We start from the raw sequence: 20,941 nt of genomic DNA, 5'->3' as shown, positions 1-20,941 counted from the left end.
GATAATAGAATTTTTGGATAGGGTGTAAAAGAAAAAAAAATATGGTTTCTTGGTTCTACGGGAACAATTACCCAGTCAAGTAACTCTCTTGAAATTCTTATGAAACCTTGTTAATTTCAATGCCATGCCTACCTCATGTTTTCCTTTCCTTTCAGACCTAGTATGAACACACATGAATAGTTTCATGAAGACATTCATTTTGCTGCACTTATAAACATTTTTTGAGTTGTCAGTCCATCTCTAACTACAAATTAGCAACTTATTCAACAACCACACTATGATTTTGAACTATCACTTATAGATCTTTGTAACAGGTCTATCCATGAAATTTAGCAACATAAATGCAATCAATATATATATATATATATATATATATATATATGTGTGTGTGTGTGTGTGTGTGTATATATATATATATATATATATATATATATATATATATATATATATATATCTATATATAATTACCTATATAAAATTTGACATACACTACTCATTTATTAATCAACGAGGCAACATCTGGGCACATAATAGGTTGGGTTATAAAATAAAAAATGGTCATAAATACTCATGGCTATGAACGATATTATTCTTCACATTTTAGCAGTCACATAACAGGCCTATTCTTAAACCTTAACCAAAGTTTAGGTCCTGGAACATTCTCAAAGGTAAGAGATTGCAACTAGCAATTATGGGTGAAATGTTTGGCATGAGGGTTAATCTCCACTGGATACAGTGGATCATGGATATGAGGGTCGTGATTCAACAATAGGAAGTTAGGGCAACCAAACCCTATCCCATCCGCGGCATAGAACCCTCATTCGCTATGACATTGGAGCCTACCTGACCTCTACAAGCTACATGACACCAGTTCCCACCAATGGTCCAAGGCAGTCTTCAGCCACCAACAGGTAAAAAACGTTTAGAACTCCATTGTTTAGATAAGATGGCTAAGGTTTTCTAACCATTTTAGCTATTAATTTATGTGTTTGGATTACCAACGCTAAGATTTGGTACTAGGATTTTGCTTGCTACTAGAATACTCAACGACTATGGCAAAATACTAACAAAATTGATAGTTTAGCTTGCACAATAATAGGTGAGTTCCCGAATCCTAGTTTTTGTCCATCGTTTTAATGAATTTTGTCTCTAATTACACCTCGGGTTGACATTACTTATCATTTTCACACATACGTTCGAAAACAATATTCGAAGCACACTTCTCAGCTTTTTTTTGTTGAACGTAAGGAAGTCTGCAAAACCCCTGTTGGTTGACAAACCCACCCTTCCTCAAAGGTGTAACTACCAAATTCCTCGTTTTTTGTTGTAGGTTAACATGGTTGTTTGTTTGTTGAGCCACCCAACAACACCAGCAATAGTCTGCAGTAATAGGCCAAAAAAATGGAGCCACTAGCAATGGAGACTGAGAAATACTCTCCGCAACACTTAGCGTTGACCCAGTTCACTCAACCCACACTGCGCTATGTAAATTCTAGCCTTGGATAATGTTTTAGATGAAGCATATTCCGAGCACCTTAAATCTACGTTGTTCGTTCAAAATTCCACCGGCCTTCATCCATCTAAAGTTTCACCTAAAGTTCACATATAAACACCTATCGACGAAATATTAAATAAAATCGACATTAAAATTATTAAAACATTTAACTTTTATAAAAATATAAAACTAAACTATATTAAATATCAAATGCAAGATGGTAAAAAAGATAATCACATTATGATATAGAAAAATTAATGGCATTTTGTCTTTATAAAGTTGTATATTTTTTAAATGTAATAAAATTTTTAAAAATATCATCAAATTATAAAAGTTTATGCAAAATATTTACATTATATCAAACACAATATGCATCTTATTTATTACAAATAAAACTAAAAATAAAAACTATTTAGGAACTAAAAAAACTAGCAATGAAAAGTATTTAGGAACTCACGAAAACATACACAATCCATCAGATTCTTTAATTTGTAAAAATGAAAAATTAAAATATTATAGATTTGAGGCTTTTGTGATCTTCATTCTATATAGTGATGTCTTCTGAGTCATAACGTTCATGATTTATTGTATCCATGTTTCGAACCAACCTTTGTGGTTCATCATCATGATCAGATGTGTGAAAATGTCAGATATTGATGGGGAAATAAGAGGAGAGGGTTGGGATGGTAATGTATGGAGCCAACAGGTCTCATAATGTTAAGAAATAAATTTAGTTTAATTAATTAAATATTATTATTAAGTTTTTATTTTTGTTTCTATTAAATGTTTATGTTTTTATTGATGATTATTAGTTTATTTGATATTTGTATGTTTATTTTTTTTTTATGATTATTAGTTTATTAATTAATACTAGATTGGGTAACTAAGGATTACGTAAAATTATTTGAATTTAATCTTAATAAAATTCTTAGGGATTGAAAGAGTATTCCTTATACTCTTCCAATCCCTAAAACTTTTATTAAGATTAAATTCAAATAATTTTATGTAAGCCTTAGTTACCCAAACTAGTATTAATTAAGAAACTAATAATCATCATCATCATCATATCTATCTATATATATATATATATATATATATATATAAACTAAGAATAATCAATAAAAATATAAACATTTAATAGAAACAAAAATCAAAAAATTAATAATAATATTTAATTAATTAAACTAAATTTATTTCTTAACATTATCAAACCCTGTCGGCTCCACACATTACCATCCCAACCATCTCCTCTATTTATTTCCCATCAATATCTGATTTTTTCACACATCTGATCCTGATGATGAACCACAGAGGTTGGTTCGAAATGTCGATACAATAAATCATGAATGCGATGACTTTGGAAGACATCACTACACAAAATGAAGATCACAGAAGCCTCAAATCTATAATTTTCAACCTATACGGAAGGGAGAAATCACAAGAAGTTCGTGCATTGGAACGATCCAGGGTACAAATTGCAATGAAGAAGTCAAACCTCACCTTTCTCAAATGTTGCAGAGATGCCTCCGTTATTCCTCCATTTTCCTGCATCAAACACAACCTCAAAAACTACAAAAATAATCACATTTTCACCAAGGCCAGCCAATCACTCCTTCGCTCAGAGATCAGTAAATTGCGCTCTGAACTGAACCTATTAAACAAGAAAGCTCATGAATTACACCTTAATCTATCTAACCATATTGAACCAGCGCTGTGGTCCAGAATAGACTTGTGCATAGCTCTGAAATCTCTTAAAACTGAAGAACGTAAGAACATCAAACTAACCCTAAAATTTGAAAAATTGGAAAAGAAATCTAGCGTCTCCTGGACAACATCTAACAAACCTCAAACTCTATCCAAAATTAAGCCTATGCAGATATCCTTTCTTAATTCACTTATATCGAAAGAAAATATTCCTAAGTCAAACCACATCACAGTGGAGCACAATTCTAACGTTGTTCCTAAAAAGAACAGTTTATCTACAACGTTTGTGGAATCTGTGAATCAAAATACAGGTCATAAAGCCTCCCTTAGAAATGTTTCTGAAACCATATTGACTAGCGTAGGTCCTCATATTACTGCGATGGAGCAATCCATGACACAACGATCAATGTCAAATTTGGTGGATAGCGTGATTATGGAAAACAAAATAGATCCACCACACAACATTGTAAAACGATTACCAATGTTGCTGAGGAGCGATTTTATGAAGAATGGAACTGCAAAAAAGTGTGATGAGACCTATAACAAATTCGTCAAGCTCATGGTGACAGCAGAAATCAAAATCAAAACAACAAATAATGAGTTTGAAACAGTGTATTTGGAACCTGTGAATGAAAACACAGGTCAAATAGCTAACAGCAGAAGTGTTCATGAAACTATATGGACTAACATAGGTCCTCATACAAACATAACATTTGCTGGGATGAAGCAATCTGCATCACGAGGATCAACACCACATTTGGACAGTGGGACTAAAGCAATACGATCACCAATGTTGGTGAACAACAAGGTTATAAAGTATGGGACTACTATAAAATGTGATGAGATCGATGACAAAGGCGTTAGGCTCACATCCACTGAAATAGAAATCAAAGAGATTGAAACATTAAATAATGATCATGAAACAACAACCTATTTGGTGTTTGACAACGGGAATAAAAGGGCCCCCGATGAAGGCACTAATCTCACAATGGATGATAGGACAACATCCACAACTCAATAAATTGAAATAAGCAGTGAGACAATGACATCAAATGTCGGGAAAGTAAGTATCATAAATCTCTCTAATACCCAGATTGACCAAGTCACTTCAGGTCTACTTGAAAGAGGCCTGAATTTTGCTATTTCCCCTCACATAATCCCCAAAGAAGATATTTTATGCAACATTGAGTATAAGATTAAGGATTTACCAAACAATATTAAAGAGATCATTAGACAAGATTATTCCATCATCCTTAGAAAAGCCAAACCACCCAGAAGAAATATCTCCAAACAAGAATACCTTGCTCTCAAAACCCTAAACCAAAACCCTAACATTGTGGTCTTGAAAGGTGACAAAGGTGGTGCAACTGTTATAATGAACACAAAAGACTACAATGAGAAGATGCTAGACCACCTGACCAATAGTGGCTATTACATTAAATTAAAAAAGAATCACATAAGGAAGATCTCCAAAAATGTTAATAACTTAATAAAAATGAGAAATGAACACAATATCAAGAATATTATTGAAACCAATCCCTACACCCCTAGGATTTATGGAGCCCCAAAAATTCACAAGGTATCCCCATTAGACCCATAGTCAATACCATTAGAGGTCCCACTTACCATCTCGCGAAACATCTTAATAAGAAGCTTAAACCTATGGTAGGGAACACTAGCTCCTTTGTCAAGGACTCCAATCAATTCATTAATGAGATCAAACACACAAACCTAGACCAAAATGACATCTTTGTGAGTTTTGATGTAAAAGCGGTCTATACCAATAGTCCTATAGATGAAGACATGGAATTAGCCCACAAAATCATTGATCCTCACACAGATAAATTAGTAGAAATTTGTCTAAAATCCACCTTTTCAGCTTCAGGGATGATATATATGAACAGACTTGCGATGTGGCCATGGGATCACCTCTATCCCCCATCATTGCCAATTTGTTCATGGAACATTTTGAAGCCAAAGCCATTGAGTCTTCCCCTTTAAAACCTAAGCTTTGGAAAATATTTGTCGATGACACTTACGTCATTTGGCCTCATGGAAAAGAAAAATTGGACAAATTCCTAGAGCACCTTAATAGTCAATCAAATTATATCAAGTTTACAATGGAAGTGGAAGAGAATGGCAGTCTTCCCTTTCTTGACATCCTAATCAAGAGAAACCAAGATGGCTCAATATCTCACCAGGTCTATTGCAAGAAAACCCACACAGAACACTACGTGCATGCCAACTCTCACCATCATCTTGCTCAGAAACTCAGGGTGCTCAACACTCTAGCTACTAGGGTGGTACATATTTTGGATCATGATCATTTTGATCAAGAGAAGAACCACCTCTTGGATGTTTTTGAAAATAATGGATATAGAAGACACCAAGGAATCAAAGCTTTCAAAAAAGCAGAGAATCCTAAAAGCAAACAACCAATGGATGATTGTGCAGGCAAGGTTCACCTTCCCTACATTCTAAGCACCACTGATAAGATTTCACACATTTTAAAAAATAATAATATAAAAGCCACTTTCAAACCCTTGAATAGAATTAGCAGATGTATGAAATCGGTAAAAGATCCTATTGATCCTAAACACCACAAAGGGGTGTATTTGGTTCCATGTTCGTGTGGAAAATCCTACATTGGTGAGACCAATCGTTCTATATTAACTAGGATTCAAGAGCATGTCGCTGCCATCAAACATAATTGTTCCAAAACCTCAGCTTTGGCCGAGCACACTAGTAAAACCAATTATCACATTTGCATCGAAAACCCCTATGTTGTGGCCAAAATTGATCATTATCACCATAGAAAATTTAGAGAAGCTATCGAAATAGGAAAACACCCCAATAACCTCAACCGTGATGATGGTTGGAAAATAAGTGATAATTGGATTCCTACACTAACTGGGGATTCTACTGTCTCCTAGGTACTCTCGACCCCTTTATCTCTTGGTCCTCCTTTTGGTTCACCTATCCCTAAAATCATTAAATTAATATTTGAATAAATAACATTAATCAAGAACCCTTCCTTGTACTATTTCAATCCCTAAAAACTTTAGTAATATTAAATTCAAATAATTTCATTTAAACCTTAGTTAACCTAATCTAGTACTTAAAAAAAAACTGAAAACTTTATAGATCGATATATAATATTAATCTAACATTAAAATTTAGGAACATCCTTAGCAATTTATCTTAAAAATTATTAATTAATAAAGAGAAATATAAAAAAAAAATCAATTAGCAATATATAGAAAACGAAATTAGTTACATTATTAAATTAGATTTTTTAATTATCTTGCAACATTTAAAACATTAATGTTAATACAAAATAAATTCAACATTAATAATTCAACAAAATTAATTAATACAAAAACTTTTATTTAATAGACAAATAACATTATAGTATTTGAAACATTATAACATTATAATGTTACATTATATTATATTTGAATAAAAAATTTAAGTATTAATTAATGTCAACTAAAATAATTAATACAGAAACTTTTAGTTAATAACATTATAACGTAATTTATAAGATTATATCTACAGTGATAGCGAAACGGTTGAAGCCTCTCCTACCCACTTTGATTGCGCCTAAGCATACTGGGTTTGTGGAGGGTAGGCAAATTTTGGATGGAATTGTGGTCTCCCAGGAGGTGATACATTCTTTAAAACAGAGGAAGAAGAAAGGGATGCTCATGAAGCTGGATTTATCTAAGGCATATGATCGTTTGAATTGGGATTATCTAAGAGCGGTTCTTGCAGCTTTTGGGTTTGACAACAGGTGGATAGCTTGGATCATCAACCTGGTCTCCACTCCGAACTTCTCAATATTGATTAATGGGATACCTTCAGATACGTTTAATGCCACCAGGGGTATCAGACAGGGGGACCCGATTTCGCCGTTTTTGTTCATTTTGGCTATGGAAGGATTAAGCAGGACAATTAAGCAGGAGGTCAGGGCACGAAGGATCAAAGGCATTCGATTATGGGGAGAGACTCTCATCATAACACATCAGCAGTTTGTTGATGACTTGATGTTGTTTGGTGAAGCATCGCTCAGAGAGGTAAGGGGCTTCAAACATGTCTTAGAAGGTTTTATGAGTGCTTCAGGTATGGCAGTGAATAACGATAAATCTTGTACTTTTATTTTTAACTCACCTGAAGCTGTTAAGGCCCATTTAACTCGTGTGCTAGGCTTTCGACAGGGAGAATTACCCACAAGGTATTTAGGCATTCAGTTAGACATTAACTCAATGCGTATAAAGAATTGGCAAACTCTAGTTGATAAGATTCGAAAAAGATTGCATAATTGGTCGTTTAGAGCGTTGAATTTAGCAAGTCGGGTTGTACTTTTAAAATCAGTTTTACTATCCATTCCTATATACCCGCTGTCAATTATGCCTGCTCCTAAGGGAGTTTTTTGTAAATTAAGGGAAATCCTCGGTAAATTTCTCTGGGGGGGACCAAATCAGCAAAGAAAATGGACCTTGGTTTCATGGCAACATGTCATCAGGAGGAAAGAGGAGGGAGGCCTTGGTATCAGGGATTTGGAGCTACTCAATAAGGTTTTAGGGGCGAAGTTATGGTGGCGCTGGGTGCAGGGGGGTATGGATATCTGGAAACGAATCTGGAATCACAAATACAATATGCCACGCTCAGTGGCGGGACGCCTCCGGGTAGAAGAAACTCCAAGAGGGTCACACATCTGGGAACTCGCAAGAAATAACAAAGACCTGGTTCGGGACTTCGCTTTCTGGGAAATCCGTGAAGGCAATTTAGCGAGGTTCTGGTCGGATGGCTGGCAACAACGGGAAAAGCTGGAGAGAAATCCAATTTTACATGACCTTCAAGTTGGGGCGCAACAGGAAGGAATGGAATATGTTAAGGATTATTGGAGATAGGCAGAGTTGAATGAAGTGTGGCGAATCTGGAAAAGACCGCATGAATGGGATGAGAGAATAAATCCGGAGACTCAACAAATGTATATCAGAGAATTAGACTCCAGGAAAATTAAGATAAGACCAGGCAGTGATATCCTCCGCTGGGGTAAAGCAACGCAAGGTATGTTCACAGTTAAAGAAGCCTATTATTGGTTAACAAAGGAGGATAGAATGGATGACCCAACGGCTTGGAAAAAGATATGGGACGGTAAATGGTGGCCCAAAGTCACAATTTTCGCATGGTTGGTGTGTAGAGGTAGGATCTTGACGTGGGATAATCTGCAGAAACGAGGCATGATTGGTCCATCTTGGTGTTATTTGTGTTATAGGGAATTTGAGACACAGAAACACTTGTTGAATAGATGTCTGTATATTCAGAGTCTGTGGGAAGAAATTCGGGTTCTCTTTGGTCACCTGAATAGGGATCCTGACAGTCTTAGGAGTACCATTTTACAATGGGGAGCGGGGCATTTTCATAGTAAACTTGTTAGGAGGATATGGATCCTGTCGCTTGGTTTTGTAATTTGGGAGGTGTGGAAAGAACGAAACCGTCGAATTTTCAAAGGTCGAAGCTGTTGCGAGGCAAGAATATGGGAGGTAGTCTGCCGGTCGATTAAAGAAATGGTCCTCTCCGAATCTTAGGGAGAGGAGGATTGGAAATTGAATGTGGAAGAGCAACGAATAATAACCAAATTGAACATAAATTTTACGATGTTATACCCCAACACTGATAGGCGTCATAGGTATAGTATGCAGAGCCCCAATTATTTTCGCTTCCCAGGAGATAATCAAATTAAATTGTCCTTTGATGGTGCATCCAAGGGTAATCCTGGGGAAGCAGGATGGGGCGGGATTTTCCGGGATAGTCGAGGGGTTTCGCGATGGGCATATGCAGAATGGGGCGGGGAAATGTCAAATAATGAGGCGGAGCTCTGGGGGGTTTATCATGGCCTTCGAATTGCTGTAAGGAATGGATACCGAAACCTCGATATAGAAGGCGACTCCCAACTTGTCATTGAAATGGTAAGGAAATTACAGAGGGGAAAAACATGGGACCACGTTGCCAAGAGCTGGAGGATAACGGCAATTATACAGGATATTGAAGGCCAGATGAGGCTGGTAGATTATATTACACTCAATCATGTATTGCGGCGAGGGAATAGGGCGGCCAATTATTTAGCCAATTGGGCATGTGGCGAATCGACTCGGGTGATGGATGGTAGCTGGGGTGTGTTACAGGAGGATCCACGGTGGGCTTAGTTGGCAACCATCTTACGACAGGATAATGATGAGGCGATCGGGCATGACAGGACTGCTTAGCTACCTTCCCATAATGATTCGGAGGGGAAAAGAAGGGATTATTTATGAAGACATCGGTGGGATCAAGTACGAAGATGTCAAAATTCCCATATGGCAGAATGAATTTATGCAGACATGGGACGAAATGACCATCCCAAGGCCGAATGCAGGGCGGGTACTGAGGTGGGAATGCGGTGGCATCAGGAGGACAGGGAGCTCATCACATCAGGGTCTCAGTCCTGCGACGTGTAATAATGAGCAGGCTTGGGAGCTAACTAACAATAACGAGGGAAGGTGGTCGATAGGAGGTATAATGTTGCATGGAAGCGTTTTGTTCTTGCATGCCTCTAGAAGAATAGGGCTCAGTCTGTACAAATATCAACAGCGCGTGGGAGGTTCGGCGCTTATGTTGGAGCAGTGTCTGGTGGAATTGGGTCCGCCTAAGAAAAGAATTGTGAAATTGTTGTCTACGAGTATGGCAACTGATCCAGCCAGAAGTGAGGGTAGGAGAACGCGTAGTCAGGGGGTAGCTCTGGAGGAGAAAGGGAAACAGGTGGCTGAGGAAATGTTACGGTCCATTTACCTAGACATCTCTGAAGAGTCCGAAGAGCAAGAAGGGGATATAAGGGAGTTTTTCGCAGAAGAGACACCACGGCCGACCTCGGGAGGAAAGGTAGGAAAATGGATGAGGCACTCTGGTTCAGTGGGCGCCAGGGAAGATGACGATGAGGAGGATGACGGACGCTCGGAGGACGATGAAGATGAGGAGGTTGATGGACGCCGCGGTCGAGGTCGGGGCCGAAGGGGTCGAGGTAGTGCGCGGGGTCGAGGTAAGAACCGAGCTCGCAGAGACATGTATGAGGAAGGTTTCAGTACTGGGGTTCCAGGTAGGAAGCGAGGTAAAAAGGATATGCGGAGGAAATTGCAGGAAGCCGAGGACGCTTATGTAAATGAAACCCATCACCATATTCGGAGGATTATCGACCACCTGGAAGAAGAGGCGCTGCAGGACCAATCTGACCCTGAGATGGCAGACTGGGAGACTTTTCTCCCTGATCCGGGCCACACCAGAGGGAGGATGTCTCTCTACAAGCAGTCTTTGCATGTATATTGGGGTATGAAACGTTTACTTGCCAAGGCAATGGAACAAGTAGCAGTTGAAATGGTGGAGCTCGCTCACGGAATGCCTAACCTGAAAAAAGAGATGAAGAATATCCAAATGACTCTTATGATGCACGACAGGAAGATGGACCAGCTGATCCAGTTGCTCAAAGACAGTGGAATTGCAGTTAAGGCAGAACCTGATATCAAGACTGATGCCATGAAGCAGTAGACAATGGAGGTTATTATATGACTTTTTTTGTATTTTTGCTATATTAGATGGATTAGTATCCATTCAAGCACAGCATGATTATGTTTACAGCTATGTTTAGTATGTTTTTAGGTAGAATAGAGGGCTTTTTAATCTGGTTTGATATTTTTAATCTGGTTTGATGGCGGTTATATACTTTCGAAGGCCACCCGGTTTCCCTGCTGGGCGGGTGGCGCCCTGTATATGTACATAATTTTTTTCTTATAGTAATAGAATCTTGCCTCAGCTTACAAAAAAAAAAACATTATAATATTTGAATAAATAATATTAATCAAGAATCTTTATACTCTTTCAATCCTTATTTTTTTTTTAAAGATTAAATTCAAATAGCTTTAATAAAATTAATATCAAATAAATTAATAATCATCAATAAAAATATAATCATTTAATAGAAAGAGAAATCAAAAACTTAATAATAATATTTAATTAATTAAATTAATTTTATTTCTTAACATTATTAAACTTGTAGGCTCCATTCATTACCATCCTAACCATCTCCTCTATTTATTGTCCCATCAATATCTTACTTTTTCACACATCTGGATCATCAGATAATGAACCAAAAAAATTGCTTAGAAACTTCACTACACAATAAATCATGAATCTAATGACTCAGAAAAACATCACTACACAAAATTAAAATATATAAAATAATAATAATAATATTAATATAATATAATAGTTATAATAATGAACAAAAAATTGTTGAATATGTAATTTCAACGTAGCCGTACCAAGGCCCAAACCGCGCAGCAAAACCACAAACCACCTTGAGGGATATCGGACCGCTTTTGCGTGAAGGCAGTATCCGTATATTTGAGCCCGATACAATATAGTGCTGACGCGTGGCTCTCAGCATACGTAAGCATTTCTGACTTCTCGGGAGGTAATGGTCAGTTATGTAATGGCTCCCGATATTCTCCTCCGCCGTCCGATCTGCTCCATCAGTCTCTGCCGTCGATTGTTCCAAGATGCATACGAGCCTGCAGTTAATGTTGCGTGGAGTAAAAATTAAGTTTGAGTTTGACCGCCACTCCTGTCTGCAAAGAAATTAAGTGAAACTCTTCCAAATCGTAGAAAGTAGGTAGAAGTTTTTAAAGTTTTTTTTACGGCACGTAAAGCATTTATTTATGTTTATTGTATGTTTTGATACCTATGTTTTGTATTAAGTTTTTTTTCATAATGAGCCAAGTGAAATATGCTCGTTGTTGTATTGGTTGCACACTGGAGAGTTGTTGCACGCAGCTCATAAAAACAGGGGAGCACACATGAAGCAAGGAATTTTTTTTGCACAACAGTGCATAAAAGAAAAGCAGAGGAGCGCATTTGTTTTGTAAGCATGTGTAAATTTTGTTTTTACAGTAGTATGTAAAAGAAGGTTTTTACACCAGTAAGTAAAATGTTTTCACAGTAGTGAATGTAAATGAGAATTTTACCCAGCACAGTAAATTCTCAGGTGGACACAGAGTTTAGTTTTTGATGGCTGAATGTAATTTTTTTGGTGAATCCCTCTCAGTAAAAGAGGATGAATATGTATCAGTCATTATATTTTAATGAATAGAAATGTTTTTATGATGACGTAATACTCTGTTCTTCAGTCATTTTTTTTAAAAAGCTTCCCTGTGCACAAAAAGATCCTGGAGTAAAGGAAACAGAGCATTGCCTCTGTGGAGTTTATTTTGTTTGTTTTTGGGATTTTACCAGAAAAATCCCCAACAGTGGTATCAGAGCAGGCTTAGGCTCTTTGAAAGTGTTCAAGAAGCTGAAAGGAGGAGTCTTTTGTTGCAGCAGTAAATCTTCTCCAGCAGAGTGAAGACACAATCAACAAAAGATTCAGGTATTCCTCAAAGTTTTCTTTTCATTACTGCTGAAGAGACAGTCAGTTGTTTTAAAATACACAGTCAAGAAATTGAAGCATAACTAAGGATGCAAGGAATGGCCAGCACAAGCACTGGTATGGGTATGTTTAACACCCAGCTCCCACAGTTTAATGGGAAAAACTATGACTATTGGGCAATAACCATGACAGCCCTGTTTGCCTCACAAGATTTATGGGAAATAGTTGAAGATGGTTTTGAAGAACCAGCAGATGAAAATGAGTTCAATGCATTAACTCATGGAGAGAGAGATCTCCTGAAGAGCAATAGGAAGAAGGATTCAAAAGCCCATGTGTTGTTGTATCTAGCAGTAGACCAGAGTGTGTTTCCAAGGTTAGCAGTAGCTAACACATCCAATGAAGCATGGCAAACCCTCAAGACAACCTATCAAGGAATGGAGAGAGTGAAGAGAGCAAAACTACAGTTGCTGAGGAAAGATTTTGAGAATCTGTGCATGAAGGAGTCAGACAACATTGACTCATTCTTCACACATGTAATTGGTCTGATCACACAGATGAGGACTCATGGAGAAACCATTGAAGAAAGGAGGATTGTGGAGAAAATATTGAGGGTCTTACCCTCAAAGTTTGATGTGATTGTCACCACCATTGAAGAGACAAATGATCTCTCAAACTTTTCAGTTGATGAGCTTCATGCATCACTGATAACACATGAGCAGAGGTTGAGTAGAAATGAAAACTCATCTCTAGAGCAAGCCTTCAAGACCCAGATTTCTTTTGGAAGAGGAAGAGGTCAAGGCAGAGGAAACAAGAGAGGAAGAGGTAGAAGTCAAAACAGAGGTGGAAGGAACAGCCCAGCAAATGCACAAGGAAGAGGCAGCAATCCAAATCATAACCAAGGCCAAGGCAGTAGCCAACAAAGAGGACAACATCATGCTCAAGGACAAAGGTATGAAAAATCCAATGTCCAATGCTATTATTGTAAAAAATATGGGCATTATGCCAGTGAATGTAGAAATAAGCAACATGATATGAGTAATAGACAAAATGCAAATGTCACTAGAGAAAACAACAGTCAAGATAATGTGTTGTTAGCTTGTAACATGGCTGAAACAAACAGTGAGGACATATGGTTTTTAGACTCAGGTTGCAGCAACCATATGATAGGAAACATAACCCTCTTTTCTGCTCTAGATCAGAATATGAAATCAGAAGTCACACTAGGAACTGATAGCAAAATTTCTGTTATGGGAAAAGGAGAGGTAAAAATATTTACAAAGAAGGGTGAGAAGAAAACCATAGCAGATGTCTACTATATCCCTGGAATGAGATGTAATCTCTTAAGTATTGGACAACTTGTTCAAAAGGGTTATAATGTTTTCTTTGAAAATGATGTATGCACCATCATGGATATAGCACCCAGCAAACGATGCATTGCTGAGGTGAAAATGACAAGGAACATGATGTTCCCTCTTAGAATAAGGGCAGATTTGAAAAACAAAGGAGAAATTGCAGCAGTTATCCAAGAGGCTTTCCAAAGCGTGCCAAAGGATGAAAATTGGTTGTGGCACTTGAGATTTGGACATCTCAATTTTGGAGGTCTAAACTTGTTAAGCAGAAAATGAATGGTAAGAGGATTACCATTGATAGAGAAACCAGACAGCCTATGTGAAGGTTTCATATTGGGAAAACAACATAGAGAAAGTTTTCCATCAGGTAAAAGCATAAGGGCAAAGGCACCCTTAGAAATCATCCACTCAGATTTATGTGGACCAATGCAAGCTCCATCATTAGCAGGCAGCCAATATTTCCTAACATTCATTGATGACTTTACAAGAAAAACTTGGGTATATTTTCTTAAAAACAAAAGTGAAGTGTTTGAAAAATTCCGAAATTTCAAAGCACTTGTGGAGAACCAAAGCGGGCTGCATATAAAAGTTTTGAGAACTGACAGAGGAGGTGAGTATATCTCCAAGGAATTCCTACGATTTTGTAGAGAAAATGGAATTCACAAGCAATTCACAGCAAGGTACACCCCACAGCAAAATGGAGTTGCTGAAAGGAAGAACAGGACCATCATGGATATGGCGAGGAGCATGCTGAAGGCAAAGCATTTACCAAATGATTATTGGGCTGAAGCTGTAAATTGTGCAGTGTATATTTTGAATAGGTGTCCTACAAAAGCAGTGTTGAACAAAGTGTCGGAAGAAGCATGGAGTGGGAGAAAGCAAGGTGTCACCCACATGAGAGTTTTTGGATGTGTGGCCTATGCACACATTCCAGATCAGCTAAGGAGGAAGTTGGACAGCAAAGGGGAGAAATGTATCTTCATTGGATACAGTGAGGAATCCAAAGCCTACAGGTTGTATATCCCATCCACCAAGAAGTTTTTTGTCAGCAGAGATGTTCAGTTCATTGAGGAGGAAGCTTGGGATGGAAGCATAGAGAAAACAGTGAATGTTAAAAACTGTTTGTCTCATGATGAAGATGATGAGGAGGTGGCTGAAATGGATCCCCAAACAGCAGCGCCAACACAAGGACAGCAAGGGACACCATTGAGGATAAATGAGAGTGCTTCTCCAAGCACACCACAAGGAGGAAATTCAAGTGCATCATCAAGCACTTGCACACCAAATGAAAGAGGTAAGAAGTTTAGAAATCTAAGTGACATTTATGATGAAAGAATGAATTCCTTGTTTGCCTTGTATTGTCATGTTGATGATCCTATTCATTTCGAAGATGCAATTAAAGATAGGAAATGGATAGAAGCTATGGATGAGGAGATGAATGCCATAGAGAGAAACAAAACATGGGATTTGGTTGAGCTACCAGAAGGCAAAGAAGTCATTGGAGTGAAATGGGTTTACAAGACCAAGAGCAATGCTGAAGGCAAGATAGAAAGACACAAGGCAAGGCTGGTTGTCAAAGGATACAAGCAGCAGTATGGGAGAGATTATGAGGAGACTTTCGCACTGGTTGCAAGAATGGAAACCGTGAGAGCAGTGTTGTCCATAGCAGCTCAAAACAAATGGAAAGTCTACCAAATGGACGTGAAGTCAGCATTCCTAAATGGAGTGTTAATGGAAGAGGTTTAAATTGAATAGCCTCTAGGCTATGAGAAGAAAGGTGAAGAGCAGAAAGTGTGCAAATTGAGGAAAGCTCTTTATGGGCTGAAGCAAGCGCCAAGAGCATGGTACAGCAGGATAGATTCCTATCTATTAGATAATGAATTTGACAAGTGTGAAGGAGAACCCACCGTCTACATCAAAGAAAAAGATGGTAAAATTTTGATTGTTGTCTTATATGTTGATGATGTTATTTTGACAGGAAATGATGATCAGCTCATTGAGAATTTTAAATCAGTCATGAAAGAAGAATTTGAAATGACTGACATGGGTTTCTTGAGATACTTCTTAGGCATAGAAGTAGATCAAAATGAAAAAGGAATTTTTATCTCACAAGCTAGATATGTAAATCAAGTGTTGAGCAGATTTAACATGCAAGAATGCAAGGCAGCAATCACTCCCACAGTAATGGGATTAAAACTCAGCAGAGAGGACAGCAGCAAGGATTTTGATCCTAGTTTGTACAAGAGTATTGTTGGCAGCCTTATGTATTTAACAACAACTAGGCCTGACATTATGTTTGCTATTAGTTTAATTTCCAGATTCATGGAGAGGCCAAAGGAGGCACATTGGCAGGCAACCAAAAGAATTTTAAGGTATGTGAAAGGTACAAAAATGTTTGGAATTTTATATAATGTCTCAGAACATTCAGATTTGGTTGGATACACTGATAGTGATTGGGCTGGAAGTGTAGATGATTGGAAAAGCACTTCCGGTTATGTTTTTCATATGGGTTCAGGAGCCATTTCATGGGCTTCTAAGAAGCAGTCCATCGTAGCATTGTCTACAGCAGAGGCTGAATATGTGGCAGCTACAGCAGCAGCATGTCAAGCAGTTTGGATGAGAAGAATGTTGAGGAGCTTAGGCCAAGAGCAGGCAAAAGCGACGGTGATTTTTTGTGACAATAGCTCTGCTATTGCATTGTCAAAGAATTCAGTGTTTCATAAGAGAACGAAACACATTGATACAAGGTTTCACTACATCAGAGAATTGGTGAACAATGGAGAAATTGTCTTAGAACATTGCAGGACTCAAGAACAGGTAGCAGACATTTTGACAAAGCCATTGGATCAGAAAAGCTTTGAATTTTTGAGGAAGTGTCTGGGTATGACCAAATGCCCAACAGTTGAAATTAAAGGGGAATGTTGAATATGTAATTTCAACGCAGTCGTACCAACGCCCAAACCACGCAGCAAAACCACAAACCACCTTGAGGGATATCGGACCGCTTTTGCGTGAAGGCAGTATCCGTATATTTGAGCCCGATACAATATAGTGCTGACGCGTGGCTCTCAGCATATGTAAGCATTTCTGACTTCTCGGGAGGTAATTATCAGTTATGTAATGTCTCCCGATATTCTCCTCCGCCGTCCGATCTGCTCCATCAGTCTCCGCCGTCGATTGTTCCAAGATGCATACGAGCCTGCAGTTAATGTTGTGTGGAGTAAAAATTAAGTTTGAGTTTGACCGCCACTCCTGTCTGCAAAGAAATTAAGTGAAACTCTTCCAAATCGTAGAAAGTAGGTAGAAGTTTTTAAAGTTTTTTTTACGGCACGTAAAGCATTTATTTATGTTTATTGTATGTTTTGATACATATGTTTTGTATTAAGTTTTTTTCATAATGAGCCAAGTGAAATATGCTCGTTGTTGTATTGGTTGCACACTGGAGAGTTGTTGCACGCAGCTCATAAAAACAGGGGAGCGCACATGAAGCAAGGAATTTTTTTTGCACAGCAGTGCATAAAAGAAAAGCAGAGGAGCGCATTTGTTTTGTAAGCATGTGTAAATTTTGTTTTTACAGTAGTATGTAAAAGAAGGTTTTTACACCAGTAAATAAAATGTTTTCACAACAGTGAATGTAAATGAGAATTTTACCCAGCACAGTAAATTCTCAGGTGGAGACAGAGTTTAGTTTTTGATGGCTGAATGTAATTTTTTTTTATGAATCCCTCTCAGTAAAAGAGGATGAATATGTATCAATCAGTAAAAGAGGATGAATATGTATCAATCACTATATTTTAATGAATAGAAATGTTTTTATGGTGACGTAATACTCTGTTTTTCAGTCATTTTTTTTAAAAAGCTTCCCTGTGCACAAAAAGATCTTGGAGTAAAGGAAACAAAGCATTGCCTCTGTGGAGTTTATTTTGTTTGTTTTTGGGATTTTACCAGAAAAATCCCCAACAAAAATATGAATATCTCCAAACCCAACGGATCCGATTATCATCTTTCCATTGACCTGAATACGAATATTTATATGACAGCTATTTATCATGAAATATCACGATCACGGAAATGACAATCCAATCACCACTTATTATCCCAAGTACACACTTCACTGTCTGAGAACAGTTTCAAGAAAGCAATAGCCAAACTACGATTATAATAGCAAGAATTATCTGCCTTTAACATTTAGTTTTTGGAAGCCTGTTGTTTCAATCCCATAAATAAGATATAATAGCAGCAATCATACGCACAATCATCGTCCAGAGCATATCCCAATTACACAGTAAAAATAGCAACAAATCTCTACCTCAGAGCAATCACTTCTTTAATCGTTTCTCAATGACACACACAACTACCCCCAATTTCAAAAGAACGGACTCAAGATCCCAAAAGAGCGTAATCCAATTACGCAACCAAAATACAAACGGGTACCTTCAAAAGAATCAGTTCTGGTGAACATATTTCAATCACAAATTGAAAAAACAGTAGAATACCCGCTCATAACAAATAAACTCATCGACTCATCAGTGAACTCATAAATTACATCATAAAATTTATCCAGACTCGCACTATAATCACACACAACACTGAAAACTCAATTTGCAACATATTCATAGAAATTTAGTTTCAACATTAATGGTAACAGAGCTTATTAAAATCTTCTATCTATAAATCTACAGTGAATGCAAGGTAAATCAGCATAGCTAAATATTTATTCATTACGTTTGCCATTACAGATTATATATCTAGATTCCTATGGGATCTGTCAACTGTCTTTAAGCTTAAGCTTCCTTGTTATTCTTTCAGCTTACACCTCTTTGTATTCCCACAGTAGTGAGTTCAGCGATTGTGGACTTGATTTCTGTATATAACCGAGTTCGTGCATCCAATCGAGGTGTTTTTCGTTACCATCGAAATCTTCCATTCCTTGATCATTGGCGAAGGTATAAAAACTGTTAGCGCGCTGCATATGCCTTTCATCGGAACATGTGACGTCAAACTGGATCGCCTCTGCAGCCAATGTAGCCGGTTGTATGTAGAGCTCTTCTAGTCCAAAGCCTGTGCAAAAGTCGGATGTAGAAGAGTGAATATTATAGTTTGGAGACGACAGATCGTTCAGATCAAACAAACTCTCTGTTAAAGTAGCTTCATCTTCTGCCAAAAATTCGGAAAGTGAGGATCTCCCGAACTCTACCATAGTCGACATGGAGCAGGTAGGGTTTCTACCTTCCTTTGCAATGGACTTACAATCATCGTGTGTGATCGGATCACTCGCAGGTAGGTCAGACAACGGCTTGGAGGAATTGTTTGTTGCTTTAATGTTGCACGATATAAAGCCTTGGTGTAAAATACGATTGCTGCATCCATAATCGTTGAAGCCGTTGGATATGTCCACTTCAGATTCCCTAATCGCCGCTGTTTTTTTGACGGGGATCGTTACTCGCACATGATTTTGTGGGAGAGGAGGAGATTTTGACCTTATCTTGGGACTGTCTGTAGTCGAATATTGATTCATTAGCGACAGCTTCTTGCTAAGATGAGTATTCCAGTAGTTCTTGATTTCGTTGTCTGTTCTCTCAGGAAGTCGTCCTGCAATCAGCGACCATCTGCATGGGTTGTACTTGTAATACGCGTCACACTTTGCGAAAAGTTCAATATTTCTACAGACCCTGACATGGTAAATCCAATGAATAAATAAATGATGTTCAGTCATAATCCGCATACCGATTGCCAAGGAGGCGATGAAGCCGTATAATAAGCTCATCCTCATTCGGGGAAATGTTTCCGCGTTTGATGCCAGGGCGAAGATAGTTCAACCAGCGTAATCTACAACTCTTCCCACTCCGCTTAAGACCTGGAAAACAAAATCCGTCCACTTATTTAGCCTCTCATTACAAATTTACTATCATATTAGTAGAGATTTTCTGAGATTCACCTGTTTTTTCGGCGAGATTTGTCCATCCACCATCGCCATGAATTCGAATGTACTCTGAAAGAATCATATCCTCCTTTGCAGTCCAGGCCCTGCGGTTGAGCCCTTCTTTTGAGTAGCAAGGAGACCTACCCATTACTGAAATTCTTTCTCTATAATTCCACAGACGATAATCTCCACTTCTCGGAAGAGACATACGGTATTGGCATTGGCGGTTCTCTTTGGCAGGGCCGTTGTTTATATATAGAAACAATTAGATTCTCCTTAAAAGAAAGTGGTTGTTGCAGTAAATCTTTGGCCAGTGATAAAGAGCTGCGACTGCTTGTGATTTGATCTTTCCTTGTCAAAACAATGGAGATTAAAAACGCGAAAGAATGCTAGGACGGGATTGGGTACATGAAAGCAACCATTGGAGTTAAATAGCGGGACCGTCGAACGTTTGAAGAAGCATATAATTGCCCCCGGAAAAAGTAATCCATGGTGGAAATATCAGCAATGGCAACTAATAAGGAGCCGTCTCACGGCGCTTACCTGTCATCCCACAACCTAACTCTGGAAGAGCCAGAGCGTTCGCAGATGTAAACACTCGCCGTTGGACGCGTGTTTTATTCGGTAAAATACGTACACAATCAATTTGTGCCCACATTATTAATTTGATTAGCGAACAAGTTCCATTTTCCATTTAGTTGGATGTTTCTCTTGTGCTCAGCGCCTTTCGTATCATTCACCCTAAACCAGCCCAACATTCTACTCTACCAACAGTACGATGTATTATGTGTATATTTATATCTATTACATTAACTTGAAATTTGATAGGTATCAATTTATTATTAAGCAGTATAGATCTATGTTAAATATAAATTTATATAATGTAAGTCTGGAGAGACTAACTTTTTTTTAGTTATTTAATTAATTTTTTTCTTGAGATTTAAAAAAAAAAATATTTTGGTTGACATCAGTAAAATTTAATTTTGATAACAAGGTTACACAGCTGTAGA

The 20,941-nt window shown here is 37.8% G+C and overlaps 1 protein-coding gene across 1 annotated transcript; it reads right to left on the bottom strand.

Annotated features, from left to right (window-relative positions):
• Window positions 1–18,694: 18,694 nt before the first annotated feature.
• LOC149264136 (uncharacterized) lies at window positions 18,695–20,163 on the bottom strand. The gene is made up of 3 exons (XM_089389047.1): window positions 19,947–20,163; window positions 19,736–19,865; window positions 18,695–19,617 (listed from the first exon to the last, which is right to left on the bottom strand). Exons 1-3 carry the CDS (start codon window positions 20,137–20,139, stop codon window positions 18,819–18,821), a joined length of 1,122 nt encoding a protein of 373 aa, XP_089245173.1. The 5' UTR covers window positions 20,140–20,163; the 3' UTR covers window positions 18,695–18,818.
• Window positions 20,164–20,941: the final 778 nt, after the last annotated feature.

This window comes from Pinus tabuliformis, chromosome 6 (genome assembly GCF_031772625.1).
Source record: "Pinus tabuliformis cultivar Carrire ecotype Pingquan chromosome 6, CPIR1, whole genome shotgun sequence".
NCBI lineage: Eukaryota > Viridiplantae > Streptophyta > Pinopsida > Pinales > Pinaceae > Pinus > Pinus tabuliformis.
Note: the sequence above shows the minus strand (reverse complement) of the source record. Positions and strands in the feature narration are given on the sequence as shown.

Coding starts and splice junctions, on each gene's coding strand:
- LOC149264136 (XM_089389047.1), bottom strand. CDS start 20,139: ATGTCTCTTCCGAGAAGTGGAGATTATCGTCTGTGGAATTATAGAGAA. Junction 19,866..19,946: donor AAATCTCGCCGAAAAAACAG/GTGAATCTCAGA, acceptor TTTGTTTTCCAG/GTCTTAAGCGGAGTGGGAAG. Junction 19,618..19,735: donor CATCGCCTCCTTGGCAATCG/GTATGCGGATTA, acceptor CAACCCATGCAG/ATGGTCGCTGATTGCAGGAC.